The sequence below is a fragment of the Myxocyprinus asiaticus genome, chromosome 28 (assembly GCF_019703515.2).
Source record: "Myxocyprinus asiaticus isolate MX2 ecotype Aquarium Trade chromosome 28, UBuf_Myxa_2, whole genome shotgun sequence".
Classification (NCBI taxonomy): Eukaryota; Metazoa; Chordata; class Actinopteri; order Cypriniformes; family Catostomidae; genus Myxocyprinus; species Myxocyprinus asiaticus.
The window spans coordinates 10752639-10779902 of NC_059371.1; the positions used below are offsets into that span (position 1 = coordinate 10752639).

The 27264-nt window shown below is 42.4% G+C and overlaps 1 protein-coding gene across 4 annotated transcripts in view; it reads right to left on the reverse strand.

Moving 5' to 3' along the window:
• LOC127419236 (zinc finger protein 704-like) overlaps nucleotides 1-27264 on the reverse strand; it is a 109466-nt gene that overhangs the window by 31625 nt on the left and 50577 nt on the right. For 2 of the 4 annotated variants that reach the window (XM_051660481.1, XM_051660479.1), the window contains exons 3-5: nucleotides 10365-10465; nucleotides 7080-7136; nucleotides 4674-4909 (exon numbers count right to left, since the gene is read on the reverse strand). In XM_051660481.1, coding sequence (XP_051516441.1) covers nucleotides 4674-4909; nucleotides 7080-7136; nucleotides 10365-10465 — 394 coding nt within the window. The remainder of the gene's footprint in view (nucleotides 1-4673; nucleotides 4910-7079; nucleotides 7137-10364; nucleotides 10466-27264) is intronic. The other 2 variants (XR_007893627.1, XM_051660480.1) reach the window with 1 other exon arrangement.

A 27264-nucleotide genomic window follows, 5' to 3' on the forward strand; every position in this document is an offset into this window, starting at 1 on the left:
CTAGGGGTTCGCTCTTGAGAGCCCCAATCACCTTTGCTTTATTCAGAAAAGGCCACTGAAAATTGGCGAGTGGAATTTGTATGCCACTCTCTGCCCCAGACATACGGGTATAAAAGGAGATTGTGTGCATCACTCATTCAGACTTGTTCTTCGGAGCCGAACGCATGTAATTTATATATAATTAATAATTTTCTTTATTTATCACACATTATACATTTTGCACATATACGGTGAAATTCTTCTTTTTCACATATCCCAGTTAGGCTGGGGTCAGAGTGCAGGGTCAGCCATGATACGGCGCCCCTGGAGCAGATAGGGTTAAGGGCCTTGCTCAAGGGCCCAACAGTGGCATCTTGGCGGTGCTGGGGCTTGAACCCCCGACCTTCTGATCAGTAACCCAGAGCCTTAACCGCTGAGCTACCACTGCCCTGCATGTGTGTATGTGTGTGTGTTCGTCCTGTCACCTTATCTTCTGCTGCTGGACTTTACGGTGCATATCAGTGGTCACCCACGCACGGTCGAGTGTTGTGCTTCCCCTGGGCGCTTCGGCGGCTGAGTTCACAGGTGTTAAAAGAGTATATTCCAAAAGAATATGTTTTCTCTAAAAGAGCTCGCACAAACAATTGGCATCTTTTTAAAGATGTCCTTTTGCCTTTGTGCTACTGGGTGCGGCCGTTATCTCTCCCCACCGGATGGCCATGAGATCTGTCTCGAGAGCTTGGGTCGCCAGCACGCAGAGGCAGCTTTCGCGGAGGGGTCATGTTCTCACTGCGAGAACATGCCCATGAGAATGTTGTGGTCGTGGCTCTCTTCCTTCTTCGTGAAGCAGAGAGCCATCGCGGCTGCTTCCCGACCCGGTCCGTCCTGGGTTGAAACTCAGGATATGGGAGTGTTTCCTCCGCCTCAATCCCCACGGACCTCCCAGCCCCCAGCATGCTCGTTCTGCCCGGTAGAGTTCACGAGTGAGGTAGGCGGTCCACCTCAGGGTGGATTTAATATCTCGTTCAGGGCTCACAACGAGGATGAGTTATCGGTTGCAGCATCGGTGGGTGGGCTTCTGCTTTCGGAAGTGGACAAATCTTCTGAGCTCCCGCTCTCGGCCGGTAGATCTCAGGATGAGGTGGATGCTGAGTTGGCAGGGGTTCCCTTAGAGCAGGTCCCGAGGCGCGTCATGGTCACGACAGATGCCTCAAATTCGGGCTGGGGTGCTGTGTGCAATGGGCAGGCAGTATCGGGGCTCTAGACAGGGCCCCGCCTGCAATGGCACATCAACTGCCTAGAGTTGCTGGCAGTATCGTTGGCCCTGCGGAGGCTTCGGCCGTTGATTCACGGCAAGCACGTGTTGGTCCGGACGGACAACACAGCATCTGTGGCGTACATAAACCGTCAGGGCGGGGTACGCTCACATCGCATGTCACAAATTGCCCGCCGCCTCCTCCTTTGGAGTCAGCAGGCGTTGAGGTCTCTGCAAGCCACTCAACTCCTGGGCATCCTCAACCATGCAGCGGATGTGCTCTCACGGTAGGTAATGCTACGCAGAGAGTGGAGACTCCACCCCAGTGCAGTCCAGCTGATTTGGGAGATTCAGAGAGGTGCAGGTGGACCTGTTCGCCTCCCGAGAGACCTCTCACTGCCCCCTTTGGTACTGCCTGTCTGAGGCTCCCCTCGGCATGGATGCCTTGGCACACAGCTGGCCTCGGAGGCTGCGCAAGTACGCGTTTCCCCCAGTGAGCCTCATTGCACAGATGTTGTGCAAAGTCAGGGAGGACGGGCAACAAGTCCATATGGTTGCACCATATTGACCCAACCGGACTTGGTTTTCAGACCTGATGCTCCTGGCAGTAGCCTCTCCCTGCTGCATTCCCCTGAGGTAGGACCTTCTCACTCAGGGGAAGGGCACGCTCCAGCACCCGCGGCCAGACCTCTGGAATCTCCACGTCTGGCTCCTGGATGGGACGCGGAGGACATAGCAGGCCTTCCGCCAGCGGTGGTAGACATGATCACTCAGGCCAGAGCCCCCTCCACGAGGCGACTGTACACTCTGAAGTGGCGTCTCTACGCGAATTGGTGTTCTTCTCGTGGGGAAGATCCACATAGATGTGCAGTCAGGTCTGTGTTGTCCTTTATAATGGAGAGACTGGAGAGACGACTGTCTCCCTCTACCCTGAAGGTGTACGTGGCTGCTATTGCAGCATATCACGATGCACTGGATGGGAGACCCTCTCGAAAGCACGACCTGATCACCAGGTTCCTCAAAGGTGCGAGGAGATTGAATCCCCCTAGGCCGCACCTGATTCCCTCTTGGAATCTCTCTGTGGTCCTACCTGCCTTACAAAGAGCCCCCTTTGAGCCCCTGGAGCAGGCCGAGCTCAGCACTTTGTCCCTGAAGACGGCCCTCCTGGTGGCGCTCACTTCTATCAAGAGGGTGGGGGGCCTGCAGACGCTCTCTGTCACCAGCGAATACCTGGATTTCGGGCCGGCACACTCTCATGTGATCTTGAGACCCCGGCCCGGTTACATGCCCAAAGTTCCCACCACTCCCTTCCGGGATCAGGGTGAACCTGCAAGCGCTCCCTTCAGAGGACGAAGACCCGGCCTTGTTGTTGCTGTGTCCAGTTCACGCCCTGCGCATCTATCTGGACCGCATGCAGAGCTTTAGACGCTTGGAGCAGCTCTATGTCTGCTTTGGAGGGCAGAAGAAGGGGAAAGCTGTCTCCAAACAGAGGTTGTCCCATTGGATTGTGGATGCTATTTCTCTGGCTTACCACTCACAAGAACTGCCATGCCCTTTGGGAGTCCGGGCGCACTCAACCAGAGGTGTTGTGTCCTCCTGGGCACTGGCGAGGGGTGCCTCTCTAGCAGACATATGCAGAGCAGCGGGTTGGGCTACACCCAATACCTTTGCGAGGTTCTACAACCTGCACATAAAATTGGTTTCGACCCGAGTGTTACGGGGTAACAACAGCTAGGCCGGGCGGCCGGTTGGGTGTATCGCTTGCATTGCGCCTTTCCCCTTTTGAGGTGATAATGTGTGCTATCTTGTCCACAACAGTTCCCTGTAACTGGTGAACACTGGATGCTTCTTTAATTCCTTAAGCACTATTCGGTGGCAAACTCGGTGGAGGAGTAACACCGCCAGGCCCAGTACTTGTGGTATGCCCCTTTTCAGGTGAGCCCGTGTACTTGGGCTCAGTGCTCCATACGTGGTGATTCCCTGCTCGGTAATCCCGTATGATGAGTTTCCACTGTTCGGTTTCCCCTCAGGTGAACCCTGTGTTTCCCCTCGTCAGAGCTCCGTAGATAGGGTCTTCCCTAGTGGTATCATTCCATATGTGAACTTCCCCATCGGTAAGCCCATGTGAGGTATTCTCCACATGTTAACCTCCCTCCGGTAGGATGTGGTCTCCGTAGTGCTCTCCCTCCTGGAAAGGGAAGAGCACTTCCCCAGCACTATTCTAGCAGGTGCTCGGCAGGAAATTGCTTAATACAAAAATCAGGAAAGGCCACCGCCTGTAGCTTCCTCGGGTAAGTCCTCCTCCCACCCTTATTGGGACCCAGGAGACGCCTTACCTAACTCGCTAGAAGGTCACAACTCACGAGGCACACAGCAGCCTGCCCGTATCCGCTCCTAGGAACCCCTAGTGTCACTACATCGACACAATGTCGAGTGTGACAGACAGGGAACATCTTGGTTACTGATGTAACCTCTGTTCCCTGATGGAGGGAACGAGACTGTAGAGCGGAGGAGGGTGGGGCTGGGCTGGAATGATGCACACCCGGTCCCCAATCAGCCTTATGGGGCGTGCAAGGGATAAAGGTGGCCGGGGACGACAGTTTGAGAGAGAGAGAATTACAGGCAGCTGCCCTGTGTGTGGTTATGTTTGTGTGTTTTTGGTTAAGTTGATCATTAAACTATTATTTATATTCTCAAGCCGGTTCTTGCCTCCTCCTTTCCCTCTAACTCCCTTACAGAGACATTGTGTCCCTCCTGCCTCGGCACTAAACCGACCACTGACATGGCCGGGACTCTCTCTCGGCTCCTCAGCACAACTCTGAATGAGTGGTGCACGCCATCTCCTTTTATACCTGTATGACTGGGGCAGAGAGTGGCATGCAAATTCCACTCACCAATTTTCATTGGCCTTTTTTGATTGGGGCTCTCAAGAGCGAACCCCTACATCGACACAATGTCTCGTTCCCTCCATCAGGGAACAGAGGTTACATCAGAAACTAAGATGTTTTTAGTGCAAAGCTATGCAGTTTCTAAGGTTTTTTTGAGAATTTTTACTGCATTGCAGTTGCTTTAAGGCTTCTGCTTGGGTGTTTTTAAGGTGTTTTGGGTGGTTGCTTACTAGCCCAAAATTGCCCATTCCCAAGTCTCTAAGACATTCTGGCTCATAGATATGACTCAGGTCACTCTTTCAATCTAAGTTTGTGAGATTTTTGGCTTTTTTTATCCACCGAGTGAAAATGGTTTTGAACCTTAAGTATAAGCAACAGTAAAAGTAATGTTTGCCTCAACAAGCACCACTAACTCCCTCTAAACAAAAACCCTTGCCCAATACTTAGAGTCAAACTGTGCATATTGTTTTGAAATAAAATTCCACACTGTTACCAAGGTCCAATAATTCAGTGAAGTCCACTTTAACACATGCCATGACCCGTACCCCTACCTTTCGTTTACGTGGGATGGGATCCTCAAACAGGAAGTGTGTACTCTCTGTCTCCTCAGTGTTGTCATCACTCTGGGAGGAAAGCAGGAAGCTCTTGCCAACTTCGTTGGAGAGGGGCGGGGACGGCGTGGAGGGCACTGATTGGTCACTGGCGTCCCAGCTCCAGTTCCCACTGGTGGAGCTGCTATAGCTGGCCGACAGGCTCTCCTTCCAGCCCTTACTAGCCAGCTCTGCACCTGAACACAAAAAACATGATTTAAATAGGAGAAGACATTTGACAAATAGCCATTCCCTATAGTACTATTACTTAGCCTGTTACTTACAGTGCATGCACTCTTTAGATTTTAAAGCTGAAATGTGTCATTTTTGTTCCACTAACGATACCAAATGGAATTACAATACTAATGACTTTTCAAACAGGTTTCCCCAAGACTCCCCCCATCTGCCATTGGTCGGGCAAACAGATGGTCTCTCCCCAAACTCATGCTATTTGTTGAGCCAATGTTGCTGTGTCTGGCTGGTCAGGATACTTAAACAAACAGAGTAATGTTTTGATAACCCCCAGAGTCACAGTGTTTACCTTTTTTTTTTTTTCACAGGAAACAACCTATGAATGACTTCTAGTTGTCTTTGTATATTTTAGCTGGGATAGGAGTATAGAGTATAATATAAAACAAAATACACATATCACATAATTAGAAGTGCAAAAAAATATATCAACAAAGCATTAAAGGAATAGTTCACTCTAAAATGAAAAGTCTCTCATCATTTACTCACCCTCACGCCATCCCAGACTTTCATTCTACAGCAGAACACAAATTAATATTTTTAGAAGAATATCTCAGCTCTGTAGGTCCATACAGTGCAAGTGAATGGGTGCCAAAATTTTTACGCTCCAAAAAGCAACTAAAGTCAGCATAAAAGTAATCCATATGACTCCAGTGTTTTAATCCATATCTTCTGAAGCGATATTATGGGTGTGGGTGAAAAACAGATCAATACTTAAGTCCTTTTTTGCTATAAACCTTCCCTGCCCAGTAGGGGGTGATATGCATGAAGAATGTGAATCACCAAAAACTAAAGAAGAAGAATGTGAAAGTGAAAGTTAAAGCGGAGATTGACTGAGCAGGGAGGAAAATATATAGTAAAAAAGTACTTAAATATTGATCAGTTTCTCAACCACACCTATCATTTCGCTTCTGATGACATTGATTTAAACACTAAAGTCATATGGATTACTTTTACGCTGACTTTTGTGATATTTGGAGCTTCAAAATGTTGGCACTCATTCACTTGCAATATATGGACCAAAAGTGCAGAAAAATTCTTCTAAAATTTGTGTTCTGCAGAAGAAAGAAAAGTCATACACATCTGGGATGGCATGAGGGTGAGTAAATGATGAGAGAATATTTTTGGGTGAACTATCCCTTTAAGCCTTTTCATACCAAGTTGGAATTTTTGGCATGAAAAGCTTGTGCAACGTGATTTTAAAACTAAACAATGTATCTCCAAAAAACTCCACCCAAGTATAAAATATCATATTGCCATGATTGTTTTGTTAATTAGAGGTAAATTTCAAAGACATCATTCAGGTATCCTTTGTTTCAGGGAATGTCAAGCTCAGACTTGGTGCGAGTGGTGTTGAAGTCAAAAATTGTTTAAATAGTTGCTTTAAGTTCAAACGTTAAGGCTGTGTAAACACAGGATACAGATACAACATAAAACTATGTTAAGCTAAGTTAAGCATCAGGATAAGCTACACTGTCCAGCTGACACTAAGCAATACATGCCTCTAAACACAAACTTAAACAACTAAGTCACTCAGCTTAGACATGTCACACATCCACGAGCAACAGTACATGCTTCTTCATGCTTCTTTGACCCCAAACATTAGAACCAACTCCATTCCATGACCCTTGACCTTTAAGGATTAGGGTCTGGGCTCTTCCAGCCAGTGTGCACTTTACTGTACACTAATTATAAGAACAGAGCCCTGAAGTAACATGGTTTATGGGTTAAGTGTCTGGCTCAAGGGCCAAATAGTGATAGGAAAGATTTGCCACTAAAGTAGCCTTATATTTTCTTCATGAGTCTGAACCTGCAGCTTTTCAGATAACAGCCCAGATCCTTAACCTCTGAGATACTAGTCTCATCATCAGACAACATGCCCATAGTCTGTTCACTGATTGTCTGATGCATATTCCTATTGCATAAAAAAAGCCAAATGCTGGCTGAAATGACCAGTTCCAATCTGACTGGCACACAGATTTTGTTTAATTAGTCTGATTGAAAACAAAGTTGTGCTAAAAAGTTACCAGGTTGATACAATGAAAGCTTTTGAAGAAAAATCACAGCTTTTGCCAAAGCTCTCAAGGATAGAGGCATCCAATCTTTGTAGTAAGTTACCTAGATATCCATGAGCAGAATTGTATATTCTCCTTTGTTTTCTGAGTTTGAGTTTTCCTGTAAAATAATCAGAACTTATTACTTATTGATGGACAGAAATTCTGATCTTGAAAATGTTCATATAATAATTTCTAAAATGTCACATAGTTTTCTATTATTGTGGTATCTGTTTCAGATAACCCCACCTCTAAATGGCATGTAAAAACAAAACAAACTGTGATTGGTCACTTTACATGTTGGTCAGACTGTCTCTTCCTGTCTAAGAGGGTGATTCTTGGCCAGAATAAGCTGCAATGAGGAACAGATTTTACACCCAACGTTTTGCAAAGTCAGACTACTGAGTTACCACCCGCATATTTATTTAATTTTCCCATCTATCCATTTCTGGTGGAAAAATGGAAAACAACTATTCTCTATTATTCTTGCAGTCACTATGATAGCAATATAGTATAATAAGTCTTTACATTTGCAGACGGGCAATGATTTTGCATTGAAGATAATACAAAATGACAATTTATTTATTTATTTTTATTCAATCCCAAAACCGAAGTCATAGATTAAATAGTAGGCCTATAAAAACAGTGGGTTAACAAATAGATCCATCATCAGTATTAGAACATCACCAATGGGTACAATATCATCAGATCAGTGGCATAAACTTAGAGAAGGTCAGCTAAAGACCATCAGTTGAGTTGCTCACAGACTGAAGGAACAAGCAAGAGGGAAATTTCTCACAGAAAGGGTTCAAGGGTGCCATTCAAATATTCTGTTCCTTCCAAGATATAACTGAGAGGGACTGTGGACTGGGACATCAGTATGACACAGCTGAACAATAGTCTCACTTTGCATTTGGTTCAAGATCATTAAAAAGGTCACAACATCCGCTATAAGAGATTGCTTTCATCACAGTCCTGTGAACATTTAAATCCTAGAATTCTAAAATCTTTGGTAACACTTAAAAGGTGAACTGTAATTTTTACAGTGTTAAAGCAACAAAGAGGCAGATTTACTAAAGAGTTGTGCACCTTTTGCGTGTGCTATTTCAGCACAAAAACATGCATCTTATTCACTAACCACCCGCAATCTATTTTATCAGGTGCAATCAGCACTAAAATTGTGCTGCGTCATCAGTAATTAAATTAAGTCACTGTCATTCCTTACTATGCAAAAACGCTTCCTTTCTATGTAAATTAGGCTCATTGTAGATTGCAATTCATTCACAAAAGTTGCCTGGCACAATTTAGATTGCACTATTCCCGAGAAAGATAGTAGGCAGTAAAATAAATAATTTAATTTAAAAGAGATGTTTGTGAACATTTTCAACCGATCATATCGGCAGTAATTAAACAAATAATCATCAAATGATAGAGAAGAGCATTGTAACATGACATATCAGATAAGTGGTGTAGTCAAGTGCACTTTCAGCATGTTTAAGAGATGATTCAGGTGTCTGGATCACAATGATGCTGTACCGTCCTGGCAGGGTGACAAATACGGTGGTCTGTGGCATCCTCTGCTATATAGCGTTCCGAATCGACCCTCAAGATCAGAATTGCGTTCAGCAGCGATTTTGTGGCCGCGTTTGCACCATTGCCTGATCTCCATAATTCCTTTAGTGAATCAGACACTTAACAAGCGCAGACAGCGCATGCAAATAAACATCACTTTTACCAGCTGCAATTCATTCTTAATGAATCTGCCCCTGAGTGTTCAGGAAACCTATTTGAAAAGTCATTACTTAACCAGTTCAGTTTGGTGCCACTAAAAGCATAATTATACACTTCACTTTTAAAGACAAAACCTGTGTCTATTCATCATCAATGAGAGAGGGCAAGCATTCAGGATGGACTTAAAATAAAAGACAACGGGCTCTATTTTCATGGCTGCGCTAAGTCTAGTGCTATGCACAACGACTGTGTGCTACGTTTGATCAAATCTTTGTGTGAGCGCTAATTCTAAGTGCAATTTTCATGCGAGCGCAAAGCGCAAGTGGGTGGGAGTGTTTGCGCTATCTGTGGGTGTATGTGCACAAACTGTGGGTGTATTGTATGTAAATGAAGTGGAGCAATTTGCTTTTTTCCTGAAATAAGTCAATGCGCTAATATGTTTCAGGAGCAGGTCTGTTTTCAGCCCAAAATCTAAACTCAGTTTCTGCATTTGCAATTTGGAGATTCCACCAGCAGGTGATAATAAAGTTCATGACCAAACTCTGAAAATATAGTGGAACATCAAATTATGTCCCTGACAATCACTGTTGTAGCCATTTTATGAAACAAAAATGTATGAGATTAGGTCATGGTTTATTTTTCAGTTATCATTATGTTTGTATGTATGATCTAATTTATATTGGTATTTGTCCACTTGTTGTCTTAGAGTGATTTTTAAGTCACTGCAAAAGGAGCTGGTGAAGAAGGTGGAGGGAGTAAAATGTTTGGATTTGGTATGATTTTTCAGACCACTTCATAAATATTTTTGTTTTTCGCACAACAGAACGTACTGTAAGTCCATATTTCAAATTAATTGAATACAGTACATTTACACAACCAACTTCTTATGAATGTGCTGTCTTTGTTTATATAGATGGTGCTTGACAGGGTATGTACTATATAACTGGATACAGATGGTTAAATAATCGGAAAAGAACCTCCGAGTTAAATTGCACTTGACCCAGCCCATTAGTGCTTTGCACGAAATTTCGGCAAACACACTTGCGCCAAGATTTAGCACATACTTGACAGAAAATACCAACTGACTTTGCTCATATAACTTAAAGCAGAGTGCTGCACTAAAGCTCTTAAAACAGGGCCTATAAGATTACAGAGACAAAAAAAAAATTAACATCAGATTGCTACAGCCTACACCGTCTAGACAGTGAAGGACATTTCACTGTTAACTGTATGCATCTCCCCAGTCAAGTTTGGAATATTTGGCACATGTATATACATTTATTGTAATGCCAGAGCAGGACAGGCTCAACCAGCTGTTAGGCTGGTAAATCACATATCTGCTGTTTTCCTATTTATCCTGTGTCTTGTTAATAATTTGCATATTGTTGGGCCTATGCAGTTGAAGGTCATTTTAATAAATCATGTATTTGAAGGTTCATTTCACCTAAAAGTGTGACACTGTGGCGCTATCAAAACATTGCTCTGTTTGCTTAAGCAACCCGTTCAGCCCGAAACAGCAACATTGGCTCAGCCAATGTGTAAGTTTAGGGCTAGACTATCTGTTTGTACAACCAAAGGAAGACAGGGGAGGTACACAGGGATCAGAGCAGAGTATGACCTGAGACATTGGTGGAGGGGTTCAGCACCAGCGGGCTGGTGGACAGTGTGGTCAGGACGGTGGCGGCCATCACTTCCTTATCGGCATGACCAGAGGGCCTCCTGTTCAAAGAGAAAGAGAGACAAATGAGGTTTACAAATCACCAACACCTTAAGGCCTGAATCAACAAAAAACAATTACATCAACCAGACAAAGAGGATTTGTGCATTCTAACATAGAGCTGGGTGATGTAGTTCAAATCTTGATACTTTCAGCCTTTGCTGATATTCTATATACAGTATATCTCAATATGTAATGATTTCAAAAGGTTAAAAAAAATTTTTTTTAAATGAATCAAGGCATGTTTTCCACTAAATGAACACAAGGAAGAATGATTTTCTTTCAAAATAATGTTTTATTGATTGTGAGTATATTGTGAATATTCAATATACTGTATTATCAAACTCTACTCTCACACTAACATCAAACAACACACATCTGTTTGGTGGGCCGCACATCTCGGCCCTGTATACCTCGAGCCCACAGTAAAACACTCGGCTCGATCGTATCACTACAGCGCTGAACTCATCACAAGTAATGGAAAATTCCACGGCAGTTATAAACATTAACTGAGCACTAACACTTGGCCTCTGGAGTATGCTCACACAGCAGAGCTAGATTATCAACTGTATTTATTCAGTGTGTGTGTGGGAGCCAGTTTACTCATGTTTGTAAATCAACATCAGGGTTTAGTGTGTGGTTGAATGAAACACTCTGTTAACCATTAAGTGGCTGCGCACAGGTGAGACTGAAGTATTTCTGAACTATGAGCTGTATATTTATACAGTACTGTATACACATGATTGATGGGTGTTATTTTTGATTGCAGTGAAAGAAAGGGAAAGGGGGACTAGAGAAGAAAAAGGATTTACATGACAGTAAGAGAGAGAGAGATAGAGAGAGTCAACAGACTCTAAACTTCAATATTTATGCAAATTAAGCTTTTTTACATGTAAACGATGAAATAAGCCAAATGTGTCAGTGACATGTTAAGTCGATAAACACAACAATATTACAAGCACGTCTTCAGATGTTGTAAGTTTGTCTCGTGTCAATCGATAAAAAATCTTCCATCTACCATATTCTTATCTTGTGAGATCTGAGTGCACTTCCTTTTTTTACGTGGAACACAAAAGGAGATATTAGGCAGAAAACTGCTCGTTTCAGTATAATGACAGTGAATGGCTGTCAAGCGAAAAAAATAAAAATAAAACCATCATAGTGTAATAAAAGTAGTCCATACAAAATCTGTCCGCGCTTTGTGTATGCAGCAGAATTTAAGTCATTTATAGGTGTTTTCGGGCAATTTCATGTCCTAGGGGTCGATTTTTATTAAAACAGATTTCAACTATTTTTTTCTTTTTGTTACATTATCTAAAAGAAGAGTGAAATAAACATTAACCATTTAAATATTTATTGTGTGAAAATGATTTCTATCAATTTTTCTAATTTTCCAAAAGTACATACACACCAAATAATTTTGACCCTAATATAGATGTTAGTGTACTTGTTGATTAAGTCAACAAAAGTGTCAGTGAAGAGTGAACTTGAGATGAAACATAAGACAAGGATGTTTGAAGAAAAAACAAAATAAATCAAATAAAGGTAAATGTCACTTGTGAGCAGAGTATTTTATGTAGGATACATAAAATGTTAACTATTATATTAGTCTGATCAAGACAAAGGTGTCAGACATTTTATTTCAGAAATGTTAAAAATGTCATTCCCATCACCGTCATCTCCAGCACAGAATTCTATTGAACACAATACAGAATTTGAGATGTGCTGAAAATGATGTGCAGGGAATTTTCATGACTTTCAGAAAAAATGACATAAATCCCCTGTTAAGCATGTACATACAGTATGTACAATGTTGGACATTGTTAATGGACCAAAATAATTGAGAGTGTGAAGAAGCCCTAAGTTGAAAAAACACCCTCAATTAGTTTTTTGGAAATCTCCCCCTCCACCGCAGCTCTAAAATCTTGTTAAATACACAATATAAGACATTGATGTCATTAAAATCAAACCTGATGCATTGGCTCTTAAATGTAATATTTAAATGTAAACAACACAAATGAGATTTGAGAACTACGGCAGAAGGGAAGATTGTCATGGACTAACAACTTTGAATATAAAAATATAACTTTGATTATAGCTTATATATAGATATAGATTATAGCTAAGATTTACGATATTCCTGTACGTATGCCCGAGTCGATGGACTAATTATTATACTTTAATGGTGCTTTTATCAATTTTTGGAGCTCAAAAGTGTCCATCCCCATTTACTTTTACTGTATTTTGTGTTCCATGGGAAAGAAAATCATACGAGTTTGGACTGACATTAGTGTTAGTAAATGATGACAGAATTTCCATTTTTGGATGAACGATTCCTTTAAGGTCAAATATCTATTGCAACATTCTCAATTATGTAATTTTTGACCCATGCTTGAGTATCACGGGTTATACAGAAGTTCTGATAATGACATTCTTCCCTCTGTCCGACTCTCCACATCCTGAACACAGCTGCACTGATCTAAGAACAGAAAAGCTGTGTCTCTGTGTTATATAATCAAAAAAATCCCACTCACACTCCCTCATATTTTCATGATATATGTTCTCTCTCTGCCCGACACACACACATGCACACAGATGCCGGGTTTCTCCTCCCACCCCCTGTCTGCTTTGGCAACTCTACCAGAGCAAACTGGTTTGGAGTCACTCTGAAAGCCAAGCCCAGAGACTTGGCAGGGTTGTCAAACTTTTTTTTTTTTTATCTGGGTCAACTTCCAAAAATCTCTCTATCTCTGCAAAAAGAGAAAGAATGAAAATAAAGAGAGCACTGGATTAGAAGCAGACAGACTGAGGAGCATTCATAAAATATGTTAGTTTTTGAGAGAGGAGAGAGAAATGAGGGAGACAGAACAAGTTACTGACAAACCATACTGTGAAAATATGTCATATCCAACTTCATAAGGAGTTTTGGAAACAAAAGAGGAGAGGAGATGAGAGGAGGAAATATTTTTTTCCAAATCCTGTTTTCCATTTTATTTTATTCTGTATTATTTCAAGTTTTAAAGTTTATTTAATTTCATCATCAAAATAGTGTTTAATCAAAATAATTCCTAAAAATGTTAACAAATGAACATAGAACAATTACTTTAAACAATAATATTATTATTAATAATCATTATTATTATTGATTATTTATTAATATTATTACAGTGAATATTACATTTTACTATACAGTTGCAATCTCTTTTATTTCAGGTCTAGCTTTTATTTTGAACCGTGCTTTTATTTTGAATCAAGCTTTTATTTTGACGTGTTTTTGACGGAAGCTTCACTTGTCTGGATAAACAGTTGGCTACATAGCCCAGTGTGATCATTAAAGTGCAAATGCTATGTCTGTGATTTAATTATATGAATATACAGTTTGCATGCGCTGTGCGCTTCACAATGGATGAGTGCTCTGCTTTGTCATCTTATAACACACAGCAGATAATTCTGTGGAGTTTAGAGTTAGGAGCAGTCTGCTTCACACATTCATTTAAAGTACATTGCTCATCCAGACTAAGATTGCAGTCTTTTGCGGTTTATAATCACACTAGGACATTTCACGGTTTTAACTTTATTAACTGTGCATTCATTTTTTCCCCCCAAATATGTCAAATTTGTCTGTGAATATTTGAAAGCAGTCATGTGTCAGTTAGACAGTGCGCTGGGACCGAATTGAGTCAGTGCTCAGGACTACCTCTACTGCAGAAACACTGGTATCGTTACATCTTTTTTATTTTAGTACTGACGTGGTACCAAAGTACCGGTACTTTTGACATCACTACATGACACAATACCTAAATGAATATTTGAAGGAATGACATTGTCACCTCTGCCTTTCAAAGCATGCACACAACTCAGAGGCTACATTTGGTCCGATTTAAGTGTATTGGACAAAGCCAAGCAACAACTGCATTATCTAAGTCTGTTAGTCCGACTGGTACAATTTCAGTCAGACTAATGCGTTTACATAACATTTTAAAAAGACAAATGATTGTTTTAGTCTGACTGAAACAAAACATATCTACATATCCACATTGCATGTATGTTCCACACACAAACTTTTACTGTACCTTGTTATCTAAATGAGGATATATCATAGACTTCTATTGTTTTTATAAAGCTAATTATAATTAATATAGAATAACTCAAACTCTAACCCTACCCCCCTTTATGAAAACTTACAGTTTTAGAATACAAAAACACATTATTTACTTTATTAATCATTTTTTACCTTCAAGGACATCCCAATAGGGAGGCTTTTGTTTAGCTCACTTTGGTACAGCTAAGTACATACATGCACATGTTTATTTAAATAACTAAATAGGGTCATACTTAGACTATTATTGTTTTTAAATAAAGCTAATCATACTGCAGACTAACCCCAATCCTGATACTAACCCTAAAAGAAAAAAAAAAATGTATTATGGAGCCCCTTAGAGGACATTGAGAAAGTTTATTTATTTATTGCATTCCCTCGCAATAAAATTAACCATGGTTTTACTATAGTAATATTGTAACATTACAGTAGTAACCATGATTAATTTTTGGCTACTATGGTTTTACAAATACCATGGTTAAACTAAGACTATTGTAACTTTTGTAAGGGTTAGCCATGATTTTTACTACACTGTAAAAAAATATTCAGTTAAATTTAAGGTAAATTTATCCTACTCAAGGTTTACTATAGTAAAGCCATGGTAAATTTTGTGGTTGCTATGGTTTTAGTACAAATACCATAGTTCAACGATGGTTACTGTAGTAAAACCATAGTTAAGTTATTGCGAGGGAATGCAAAACTTTTTGTGAGGTAATGCAAACTTTTCCTGAAAAAATAATTCCTCCTCGTCCTCTCAATTTTTTCTTCAAAGTGTAGCAAATTAAACACGCATTCAAAATAATTTGAGAGCAAGAAGAGTGAGAGGATTTCACAGGCCCACCGTTTAAAAAGATTACAGCACCAAATATGCTTGGGATCTTTTTTTCTGAATGTTTCCCTCTCACTGTTTCTCACACTCACACTTACCGCCTGCTTTCCTGACATTGAGCCTTCCCGCTTCTCCACGCTTTTCCAGATAAAGCTCTTTATAACATTCAGCTGTATGATTCACACTTAACCATATTCACACACACACACACACACACACACACACACACACACACACACTTTGTCAAGGCGAGAGGAGGGCTTAGAGAATCAGTCAGTGTGTGGTTTGAGTGTGCGAGTGAGTAAAAGAGATAAATGGGACTTTCTGAAATTTAGATTCCAGTACAAGAAACACAATTTGAGCTTGTGTGTAACACTGTACCAGTAACTGTTATGAATTAACTCACACCCTCCAATCGCAGCTGTCGACAGCATCTGCCAGCCTGTTTAACACCGTCACAACGCGGCACAACAAAACAAAGTTGTCTACACTTGTAATAGCAATGATCTAGTTTGTCCACTGTAGAGCATACATGGTGTAACACAGTGTCCTAACCAGATGCAACATGATAAAAGTGACACACAATAAAATGTTTGACTACATCCACATTAATCTGGATAAATTTGAAAGCGGCATTTTCGTTTCACAGCAATTCTTTTTTTATTATTATTATAAATAATAATTAATTTTCTCCCCAATTTGGAATGCCCAATTCCCAATACTTAGTAGGTCCTCGTGGTGGCACGGTTACTCACCTCAATCTGGGTGGCGGAGGACAATTCTCAGTTGCCTCCGCTTCTGAGACAGTCAATCCGCGCATCTTATCACGTGGCTCGTTGTGCGTGACACCGCAGAGACTCACAGCATGTGGAGACTCATGCTACTCTTCGCTATCCACGCACTACTTTCCACGCGCCCCATTGAGGGCAAGAACCCCTAATCACGACCACGAGGAGGTTACCCCATGTGAATCTACCCTCCCTAGCAACTGGGCCAATTTGGTTGCTTAGGAGACTTGGCTGGAGTCACTCAGCACACCCTGGATTTGAACTCAAGAATCCAGGGGTGGTAGTCAGCATCAATACTCACTGAGCTACCCAGGCCCACAGCAATTCTGAGTAAACATCTCGTTGCCTTTGAAGGAATGCAATGTGAAGGTTGTACGAATTTAACATTTCTCTTTAACAACACTATCAAAGTGGATAGCAGGCACAGCAACGCCGCTACTGGCCACTATCTTGATTGTTTGGGTTGAATGGATCACATGACTGTGACACATGACAACAAATACGTCATCATTTTCAAATATCTGTTTTTCCTGTCCACACTACAATGTGGATAAAGCGTTTTCAAATTCCAAATTTGTGCCATTCCTGAGACGTGTTTAAAGGTTGAATGTTCTTTTAAATTGACACAGGGTCTAAAACATGCTGCAGTCCTGCACGAAACACTGAAAAAGAAACGAGACGCAGCGCAAAGGTCGAAGACGTCTGTCTAGAGTGCGCTTTCGGAGAGAATGGCCCCTTAGGTGGAGGTTTTTGGCCATTGTGTCTTGCTGTATTATCGGCATCTAACTTTAAAAGCATTAGGTATAGACATACAACTGTGTTACTGTGGTACCTCTGTTATTATGAAGCTTGAGTCCGTGGTACACCAATATAGGCTCCTGTGCAACACTAAGTTAACACAGAACCGTCAAGATTTACATAGAAGCTCCCTTTTACTTTTTTACTTAAGATTTGAGAATAGGAACTAGCTAAATATTTTTATTTGACACATTTTTGTTAACAGCCAGAATTTTTGTTTTTGCAATAAAAAAAATCGCTATAACGTGACACTGTTTGGTTAATACTGATTCATTGCACCCTCTTGTGGATTTAGGAGACAATTTTGTTTTAAAAATCTGCTTTTTCCCCCCACCAGAAACAATGTCTTTAAAATTCGAATTTAATTCATATTCAAGTGAAAAATTTGAATTTAGTTACTCAGTCCTGTTGACAGCCCTAGCTCTTTTAACAAAAGTGGAACGTGCCAAAAGTAGAATGTTCCCATATTTGTCCAACAAAGCCGTCTACACTGTAACTGCACAATAAATATGGGAAACATTCTAGTTGTGGCACGTTGTTTCTTGCACTGTAGTCAGTGTAGCAAATCCACTGAGCACCACAGAGATGATCATCAGCTCTATGCTCATCAGGACACCCCATACTCTTTAGTACAGACAAGGCTTGTTTGTACCCACGTCTGAATTAAAAGTACACTTTCCCCCAATCTGAGTCCCATGACTCTCAGAAAATGATAAAAATTATTATGATTAAAGAGCATCTCCATTTGGGATTTTCTCTTGGTTAGCTCTAGGTTATGTTAGATGAGAAGAAACAGCTGTGGATTGCGTTGTGCTACTTCTAAGTGCCATTGTTAAACCGGCTTCTTTGGCCATGTAAACGCATAAGCAGCATTCTAACCGGTTTTTGATGAGTGCGCACGTGCGTAAACAGACGGTGATAACAAACGTCATAGGATGGAGCCCAGCAAGTCAACACAGTGGAAAGAATTCAACATTTCTGGGAGTACAGTGGGAAAAGCGCATATACTATAAACTATACCCATACACACCCATGTTAAATATTGACTGTCCCTCACGTTTGCGTATATGCGCATATACATTGGAGGAATCGCGCAGTTTTATGTAAGAGGGAAACCCCACTATTGCATCGCAATTCAGCTTCAGGTCACAATAAAAAGTAAAAAACAAAACAAAACAAAAACACAGCAACAACTCTGGAATATCTGGATATAAACTGAAGCAATGGAGAATAAAATAGCAAAGTCTTCCTCGAATACCATGTTTGGCATTTACACAAGCATCGTGGGGAAATTAAGTTGCTGTGGAGAAAGCTGCTTACTGACCGAGCTATAGAGGAGTAAGGAGAAAGCCGCAAACACATCTCATGCGAACGGTAATGCCAATTTCTCACAATAAGCCGCTTTCTGTCATCCATGTAAACATAATCAATGTGTCATTTCCAGCAGTATAAACATTGCTTTGATTGCTTTGTAACATTGATTCAACCAATGGGTTTGAGGCGGGGCTATCTATTTGTTAAAACATTGAAAAATATAGAGAATGTTCGGGAAAGCTGTTTGAAAACAATGACTACTCTTTCAGTTCTGTTTAGTGGCTCTACATTGGTGCAAAAATTTTCATCTTTAGTACTAATTAATCATGCAACAGAGTTGTGGTAGACAAAAATGCATGCTAGAATCTGCAGCCCGACTCTTAGCAGCCCAGCATATCAATGACTCAATGACTTAATTGAGTGATCAATGGAAAAATGAATTTTTTCAATGCAAAATATATTACATTACTTATTTTTGTTTAATACAAATTATATTATCAGCATAACAAATTGAGTGGAAAGTTGAGTGAAGACATTCTCATTAATGTCCCCTTTTGCCTTATTGACAGGATGCACTTGAGCTGGCATGGAGTCCCCAAGTTTGTGCAAAGCCTGATATTCCATGTTATCCAGCAAGATTTGAGAATTAATCTTGTGTGTTTCAATAGAAGCAAAGAAATCTGAGTTAACATTGTCAATGTAACAAATGTGTTTATTTGATTAGTAACAAATGGTGCAGAATCTTATTTCTTTTCATTCATTTTTGTGTTTCTGTTGAAATGTATCAAAATTCTAAAACTCCACTGTATGTCTCTGAATATGTAACGTTTGCTTGTGTGTTTGTGTGCAGGACATAGCAGGCAGAGGGAAGCACAGCTATAACTCCCATGCCTCTGTGTCTGTCTTTGTGTGTGTGTGTGTGTGTGTGTGTGTGTGTGTGTGTGTGTGTGTAGTCTCCTCCTCTCTAACCTAGGCCTGGCTGCACATGTTAGCTGATAGACGCTCAAGTAAACAGAACTGGCCCTGCCTGATAGCACTCCAGAGAGCAGCTCCATTACTGACAAACACCCGCTATTGGCTGGAATAAAGCCAGCATCTCACTGAGAGAGAGAGAGAGAGAGAGACTTCAAGGAATATTCCGGGTTCAATACAAGTTAAGCTCATTCGACAGCATTTATGGCATAATACTGATTACCACAAAATTCATTTTGACTTGTCCCTCCTTTTCTTAACAATAAATAAATAAAATAAAATAAAAATCTGGGTTCTAGTGAGGCATTTACAATGGAAGTGAACGTGGCCAATTTCTTAACATAAAATAATATATAAAAGTATAACCACAAGACGTAAACAATATGTGTTACAATGATTTTAGTTTGATAAAGTCTCTTACTAACCTAAAGTTATAGCCAATTTTACAACCTTGTTGCCATGACGATGTAATATCAACATACCCTAAAACCCTAAAACGACTGTAAAAATGACAATTTAAACAACTTTACAGCTCAAATAATACATGAGTTTTAACAGAAGAATTAATGTAAGTGCTTTTATAAAATTATAAGCTTCACATTTCTGTCTTTAAACCCTCCAAAAATGATCTCCATTCACTTCCATTGTAAGTGCCTCACTGTAACCTCCAGTTTTTTTTTTTTAAGAAAAAGAAGGATGAGTCAAAATACATTTTTGTGTTAATCAACATTATGCCACAAATGCTGTCGATTGAGCTTAACTTGTGTTGAACCTGGAATATTCCTTTAACACATTTCTCTACACTGTACCATCATTCCAGACAAGGGGTTGCGTGATAAAGGAAAGTGCATTGAATGTGTATTCTGTGTTGTTGGTTTGACAGTAAACATTTATTTGTGAGGACTGTCAAACTCTCCTAGCGTCTGTTTACAGTTGGGGACTGTGTGGATGTGGGTCATCTCATTATTTATAACATAGCCTGACTGTGTGTGTGTGTGTAAATAAGGTAAGCAATGTCATCCCGCATGACAGAGGCAGACACACACACACACACACACACACACCCAGTTGATCCGTGTCCTCAAATTGCTTGAGAGACATGCATAGTTTTGACTGCACAGGTTTATTTGAAGCATGCACTAAGGGAAACGAAACTCTTGATAATCACAAACTTTTCAGGCTGTAATATTTAAGTGTGACTTAAACGGCCAGATGCTTTTATTGGGATACTGTAAATGATACTTTTCATTCCACTGCCCCAACCTTCATTTGGTTTTGACTCGTTCGTTCAGTGTGTTTATCAGGAAGCAGATACGTATGTCATGCCACTTGGCAGCATTTCAGACAGGGGGAAGCTATCTGGCCTGCTGAAAAGTGCACAATGAGCACTGAACATTGTGAGTGGTATGCTAAACTTAGCAGTGCGTAAACACACACATCTTTCTTCCTGTGGTCTGCTGAAAGACGCTCTGCCGCTGACTTGTGCGACTGTTTCAGAAGTGCAGTTGTCTTCCAGTTGCAGACTGCTGATTCAGGACCCTAATATTAAAGTATTTACAACCATTCTCAGATCAGTGATGATTGCAAAAATGGTCCTTATTCATGAGTAAACTTTGCAATTAATAAACAAGATGAGTGGCATGGTATAAGTTGAAGGATTGGATAGCCTATTACTTTGCACAGATAAATTGGTAAATGATTCTGGTGAACTAGCCTCATGCTAATACCTGTAATGTGTAAGTGTTTAAGGAATATTCTGGGTTCAACAGAAGTTGAGTTAAATCGACAGCATTTGTGGCATAATGTTGATCACCACAAAAATAAATTTAATCTCGTCCCTACTTTTCTTTTAAAAAAGCAAAAATCGAGGTTACAGTGAGACACAATGGAAGTGAATGTGGCCAATGTTTGAAGGGGTTGAAATGCAGAAATGTGAAGCTTCTAACTTTATGAAAGCACTAATATTTTTTTATATTTTTATCCCTTTTCTCCCAGTTTGGAATGCCCAATTCCCACTACTTAGTAGGTTCTTGTGGTGGTGCGGTTGTTCACCTCAATCCGGGTGGCGGAGGACAAGTCTCTGTTGCCTCCGCTTCTGAGACAGTCAATCCACGCATTTTATCACGTGGCTCGTTGTGCATGACACCGCGGAGACTCACAGCATGTGGAGGCTCATGCTACTCTCTGTGATCCACACGCAACTTACCATGCACCCCATTGAGAGCGAAAACCCCTAATCGTGACCACGAGGAGGTTACCCCATGTGACTCTACCCTCCCTAGCAACCGGGCCAATTTGGTTGCTTAAGAGACCTGGCTGGAGTCACTCAGCATGCCCTGGATTCGAACTCGCGGGGTGGTAGTCTGCGTCAATACTCACTGAGCTACCCAGGCCCCCTGAAAGCACTAATATTAATTATTCTGTTAAAAATGTTGTATTATTTGAGCTGTAAAGTTGTTTAAATCCTTTTAACAGTCATTTTAGGGTTTACAGCATTACGTCATCATGGCAGCACTGTTGTAAAACTGGATATAACTTTGCAGAGAAAAGGTTAGCAAGTGATTTTGTCACACTAAATGCGTGTGCATGGTAACACACATATTGTTTACTTCTTGTAGCTATACTTTTAAAACAGTGAGTATTTTGATGTTCAAAAATTGGCCCCATTCACTTCCATTGTAAGTGTCTCACTGTAACCCAGATTTTTGCTTTTTTTAAAGAAAAGGAGAGATGAGTCATAATTAATTTTTGTGGTAATCAACATTATGCCACAAAGGATGTCGATTGAGCTTGACTTGTATTTAACCCAGAAAAGTCCTTTAATATGGTTAAATATTTGAAACAGTTTTATGGTTAGCATTTTTTAAATTATATTTGTGGTGCTGCCTGCTTGAGAACAGCACCACAAGATCATTTGGGGTATAATATTATAAACATGTTTTGTGTTTGCTTATACAAACTGATGGACAAGTCGACATTACTGTCTGTGTTATTAACAGCATGCTATAGATGTGGATTTGGCATTAAGTTGTGTATAACCAGAATATCCCATTAATAAATGTTGGTCCAGGCACATGCCCAGTGTTGGTTAAAAGATGTACTTTAATGCTGCTCTGAGAACAGCAGACAAGTGTGAAAACTGAATTCCCATGGGCTACACACTGAATGTGTTTACAAGCACTTTTAAAGTCTGATTTCAGTCGGACTTTCAATCTCTCCTCAGTCTAAATGTTCTTATTACGCTTTACATGAAGATTAAAAGGAGCTCATATAGCTAGAACAATCCAGTAGCAAATTGTGTCATCTTCTGTCTTCAGACATCACCATAAACACAACAGATAACGTACAACTAATCTGCACCAAAATCAACATGTAAAGAATGTAAGAAATGCACATGGCTGTATAGTTTTCCATGTTATTGTTGTGACTGTTGTGTGGGTCTCACTGTAGCTAACTTTTTCGACTCGCTACTTTTGCATAAATGGTCAACTGGAAAATGTCTACCTCACTTCTTCAGCTGATGTCCTTTCTTTGGCGATTCGATTGCGCATAGTGTCACATGTACTTGGACAGAGAAATGAAGACTGCAGCTCGACAATGCAAAAACCCACAGTGGTTCGATTATAACTGTCTATGCAAACATACTCACTGAACTCAGAACAAACTAGGCAAGAAAAACACCACACAAGGCAGGACTAGTTGTCTAGTCTAGTCAAGTCATTAAAGTTGCATGTCATTCAACCGAGGTGGATGACAAGTGCATCTAAATGTCCTTTTGTCTGAATGTTTGTTTTTTAGAGAGTTTTATGTGTCTGCCAACCATCCTTGTTGTGTCAACCAGAAAAGGCCTTTGAATTTAGCATGTATGTATGTGTGTGTGTAAGCACGTTTGCTTTTTTCACCATATGACCTTGGCAGAGTTATAAAGTGAGCAGCATTCCTCTGGTGCACACACTCCCTCGAACTCCCTGATGTTTCATAAGCACGTTAACATTTGAAAAGTTAGCAGTTCCACGTGAGCAGCGAGTGTTTCATACATGATCTAGCGCTCTCTCTCTGACATGTGTTTTCGTTTGTCTGCTCCCCCCTGCGAGACTCCTCTCTCATTCAAGCCATCATTTTCACTCCATTCTTCACTTTCACCCACGAGCGGAGCCACAGCCCCCCCAAATACCCTCTTGCCCCATGCTGATTGAAGGATAGTCACGGATGAGATCCGGCAGAGTGTTATGATCCATTAGGATCCACTTAAACACATCTTATGAGTAAACAGAGGCCTGTGCTGATATCCACAGATGTGCTTTTCATTCATCACCACAATCTTGTTTTGTGTGCAGGCCTCTTCTCTGTGTAATGTGATCATGTTTTTTCTCTCTCTATATTGTAAAACAAAGATTATACAACAGTTAGTTCTAGTCCCTTTAATCTGATTGGACAAGTGCTGTTTCGAGAGTGCTGATATTTAGTATAACAGCATTGGGATACTTCACTGTTTGGATCACTCCACTTGTTCCTGACAGGCTGTCAGATCAACACACAAAGATTGATCCAACTTTGGCTTTGCTTTGAAATTTTCAAATTTTTTGGAGTAAAAATAGACAAAACAACTGGCCATCTTGAGTCAGGGCAGTCTCATAAGCGAGATGTCACCATAGCGGCATTTTTCCAGCATCACGAAAACGTCATGGACAGAATGGTCTTCCTTCAGTGCAGACAATTCGGTCACAGGCTCGGCAATTCAATTTTCGAAAATGATTGTGTGTTTAACCGCAATTTTTTATTTTACTTATAAATACATTATATTAGTTACATTATTTAGATCCCCTAAAGGCTCGGGTATACTTCGTTTTTTTGCATGCCGTTTCATTCGGCGTATGGTCGACCGCTTAGCTTTTCAAAGTATACTCTTTTGACCACGAGTGCATACGGACGCGTTTGACGCATGAGCACTACAACTGTTGGTGATGCTCTTTTAACACAGTCAGTAGTAGATGATTGTGCCCACGATGCACACAGACAAGATCTGTCCGCGTGTCTAGAAAAGTAGGCTGTGTGCGAACTGTTCTGTTAATTTCTGGCATGTGGAAAATCAAAGTATACTTTGGACTTAACCCAACCCCATTCCTAAACCTAACCAATTACTAACAATATAACGTCATGGTTACTGGTGTAACCTCCATTCCCTGATGGAGGGAACGAGACGTTGGTGTCGATGTAGTGACACTAGGGGTCACTCTTGGGAGCCCGAGACACCTCTGGTCTTTGATAAAAGGCCAATGAAAATTGGCGAGTGGTATTTGCATGCCACTCCCCCGGACATACGGGTATAAAAGGAGCTGGTATGCAACCACTCATTCAGGTTTTATGCTGAGGAGCCGATATAAGGTCCGGCCATTTCAGCGGGTAGTTCAGCGTTGTGGCAGGAGGGACCAATGTCTCGTTCCCTCCATCAGGGAACGGAGGTTACACCAGTAACCATGACGTTCCCTATCTGTCACTCACTCGACGTTGGTGTCGATGTAGTGACACTAGGAGTCCCTATACAAAACGCCACAAGGCTGAACTGTGTTACGTGAACTGGCGGTGTGTGGTGGGCAGACTTGCTGTGTGCCTCATAGCCAGCACACCAGGTCGACACGTAACCTCCCCCAACACAGTTATGAGTGTCGAACGGCCCTTTTTGGGGACAAGTCGACTACCCAAAGATAGAGACAGGCTTAACCCAGTCGTGGCCTCTTTTCCCCTTCTCTTTTTCCACTCCCTAAAAAAGAAGGGGGATTATCTGACTGGGCCGCCAGGTCTAGTTGGGGGGTGTCCCTGCCAAGGGGAGGACACCGCAGAGATCACACCTCGCCCCAAGAGAGGGGGGGATATTTAAGTGGAAGAATACGTCACATGGTCTTTCCAACCATGTGGAGAGCCTTCAAGGTAGATCCTGCCCAATGGGGGAGGAGTTACTACAAACATGGAGACTGGGGCAGAGGGGCTTTGCCCAAGGAAGACGCAGTTTGCCAGCAGGGAAACGAATTAGCGGAAGATATAGATCGCATGGGGTTAGCCTTACAGGGAACCGCCACATGCGGAGCACCTACCCCAGAACTGGGCTCTTAGTTAGCGCGTGTACTGGGCCGGCAGCGAGTCTCTCCGAAAACTCGACTGCCACAGGGCTCGGAGGAAGTCAACCAGGGAACAAATTTTGTGAACATTACTGGGAATTAACGGCGCACGTCTTCAGCTCAAAAGGAGGTGGAAGGCGCTATGTGCAAGCGATACACCCGGCCGGCTATCCCGGGCTTATCTGCTTGTGTTGCGTGCCACTACCTGGGATGAAACCGGTTCCACCTGGAGGTTGTAGAACCTTGCAAAGGTGTTGGGTGTTGCCCAGCCCGCTGCTCTGCAAATGTCTGTTAGAGAGGCACCTCTGGCCAGGGCCCAAGAAGCTGCTACACCACGGGTAGAATGGGCTCGTAGCCCTACCGGGGGTGGCATGTTTTGGGTGAGATATGCCATAGTTATGGCATCAATGAGCCAGTGGGCGATCCTCTGCTTGGAGACAGTGCTTCCTTTCCGCTGTGCACCAAAGCAGACAAAGAGCTGCTCAGAGACTCTAAAGCTCTGCGTGCGATCCAAATAGATGTGTAAAGCGTGCACCGGACACAGCAACGACAGGGCTGGGTCTGCCTCCTCCTGGGGCAGCACTTGCAGATTCACCACCTGGTCCCTAAAAGGGGTGGTGGGAACCTTGGGCACATAGCCCGGTCGAGGTCTCAGGATCACGTGAGAATAACCCGGACCGAACTCCAGGCACGTTTCGCTGACAAAGAACGCTTGTAGGTCACCTACCCTCTTGATGGAAGTGAGCGCAGTCAGGAGGGCAGTCTTCAAGGAGAGTGCCTTAAGCTCGGCTGACTGCAAAGGCTCAAAGGGGGCTCTCTGTAGACCCTGAAGAACTACGGAGAGATCCCATGAGGAAAAGAGGCGTGGTCTGGAGGGATTCAGCCTCCTGGCGCCTCTTAGGAACCTGATGATCAGGTCGTGCTTCCCTAAGGACTTACCGTCAACTGCGTCGTGGTGTGCTGCTATGGCAGCAACGTACACCTTCAAGGTGGAAGGGGACAGCCTCCCTTCCAGCCTCTCCTGCAGGAAGGAAAGCACTGATCCGACTGAGCATCTCTGGGGGCCTTCGTGTCGAGAAGAACACCACTTAGAGAATAGACGCGACTTAAAGGCATACAGGCGCCTCGTAGAGGGGGCCCTAGCCTGAGTGATCGTGTCTACCACTGCGGGTGGTAGACCACTTAGGTCTTCCGCGTCCCGTCCAGGGACCAGACATAGAGATTCCAGAGGTCTGGGTGCGGGTGCCAGAGGGTGCCCCAACCCTGAGAAAGAAGGTCTTTCCTCAGGGGAATTCGCCAGGGGGGAGCTGTCGCGAGGAGCGTGAGGTCTGAGAACCACGTCTGGGTGGGCCAGTAGGGTGCTACCAGGACGACCTGCTCCTCGTCCTCCCTGACCTTGCACAGAGTCTGTGCAAGCAGACTCACTGGGGGAAATGCATATTTGCGTAGTCCGGGGGGCCAGCTGTGTGCCAGCGCGTCTATGCCGAGGGGAGCCTCGGTGAGGGCGTACCAGAGCGGGCAGTGGGAGGATTCTTGGGAGCCGAACAGGTCCACCTGTGCCCGTCCGAATCGACGCCAAATCAGCTGGACCACCTGAGGGTGGAGTCTCCACTCTCCCCTGAGGGAAACCTGCCGTGACAGCGCGTCCGCTGTAGTGTAGAGGTTGCCCGGGATGTGAGTGGCTCGCAGCGACTTGAGGTGCTGCCGACACCGGAGGAGGAGATGGCGGGCGAGTTGTGACATACAGCGAAAGCGCAGACTGCCTTGGCGGTTGACATATGCTACCGCTGCCGTGCTGTCTGTCCGAACTAACACGTGCTTGCCCTGGATCAACGGCCGGAACCGCCGCAGGGCGAGCAGAATTGCCAGTAACTCGAGGCAGTTG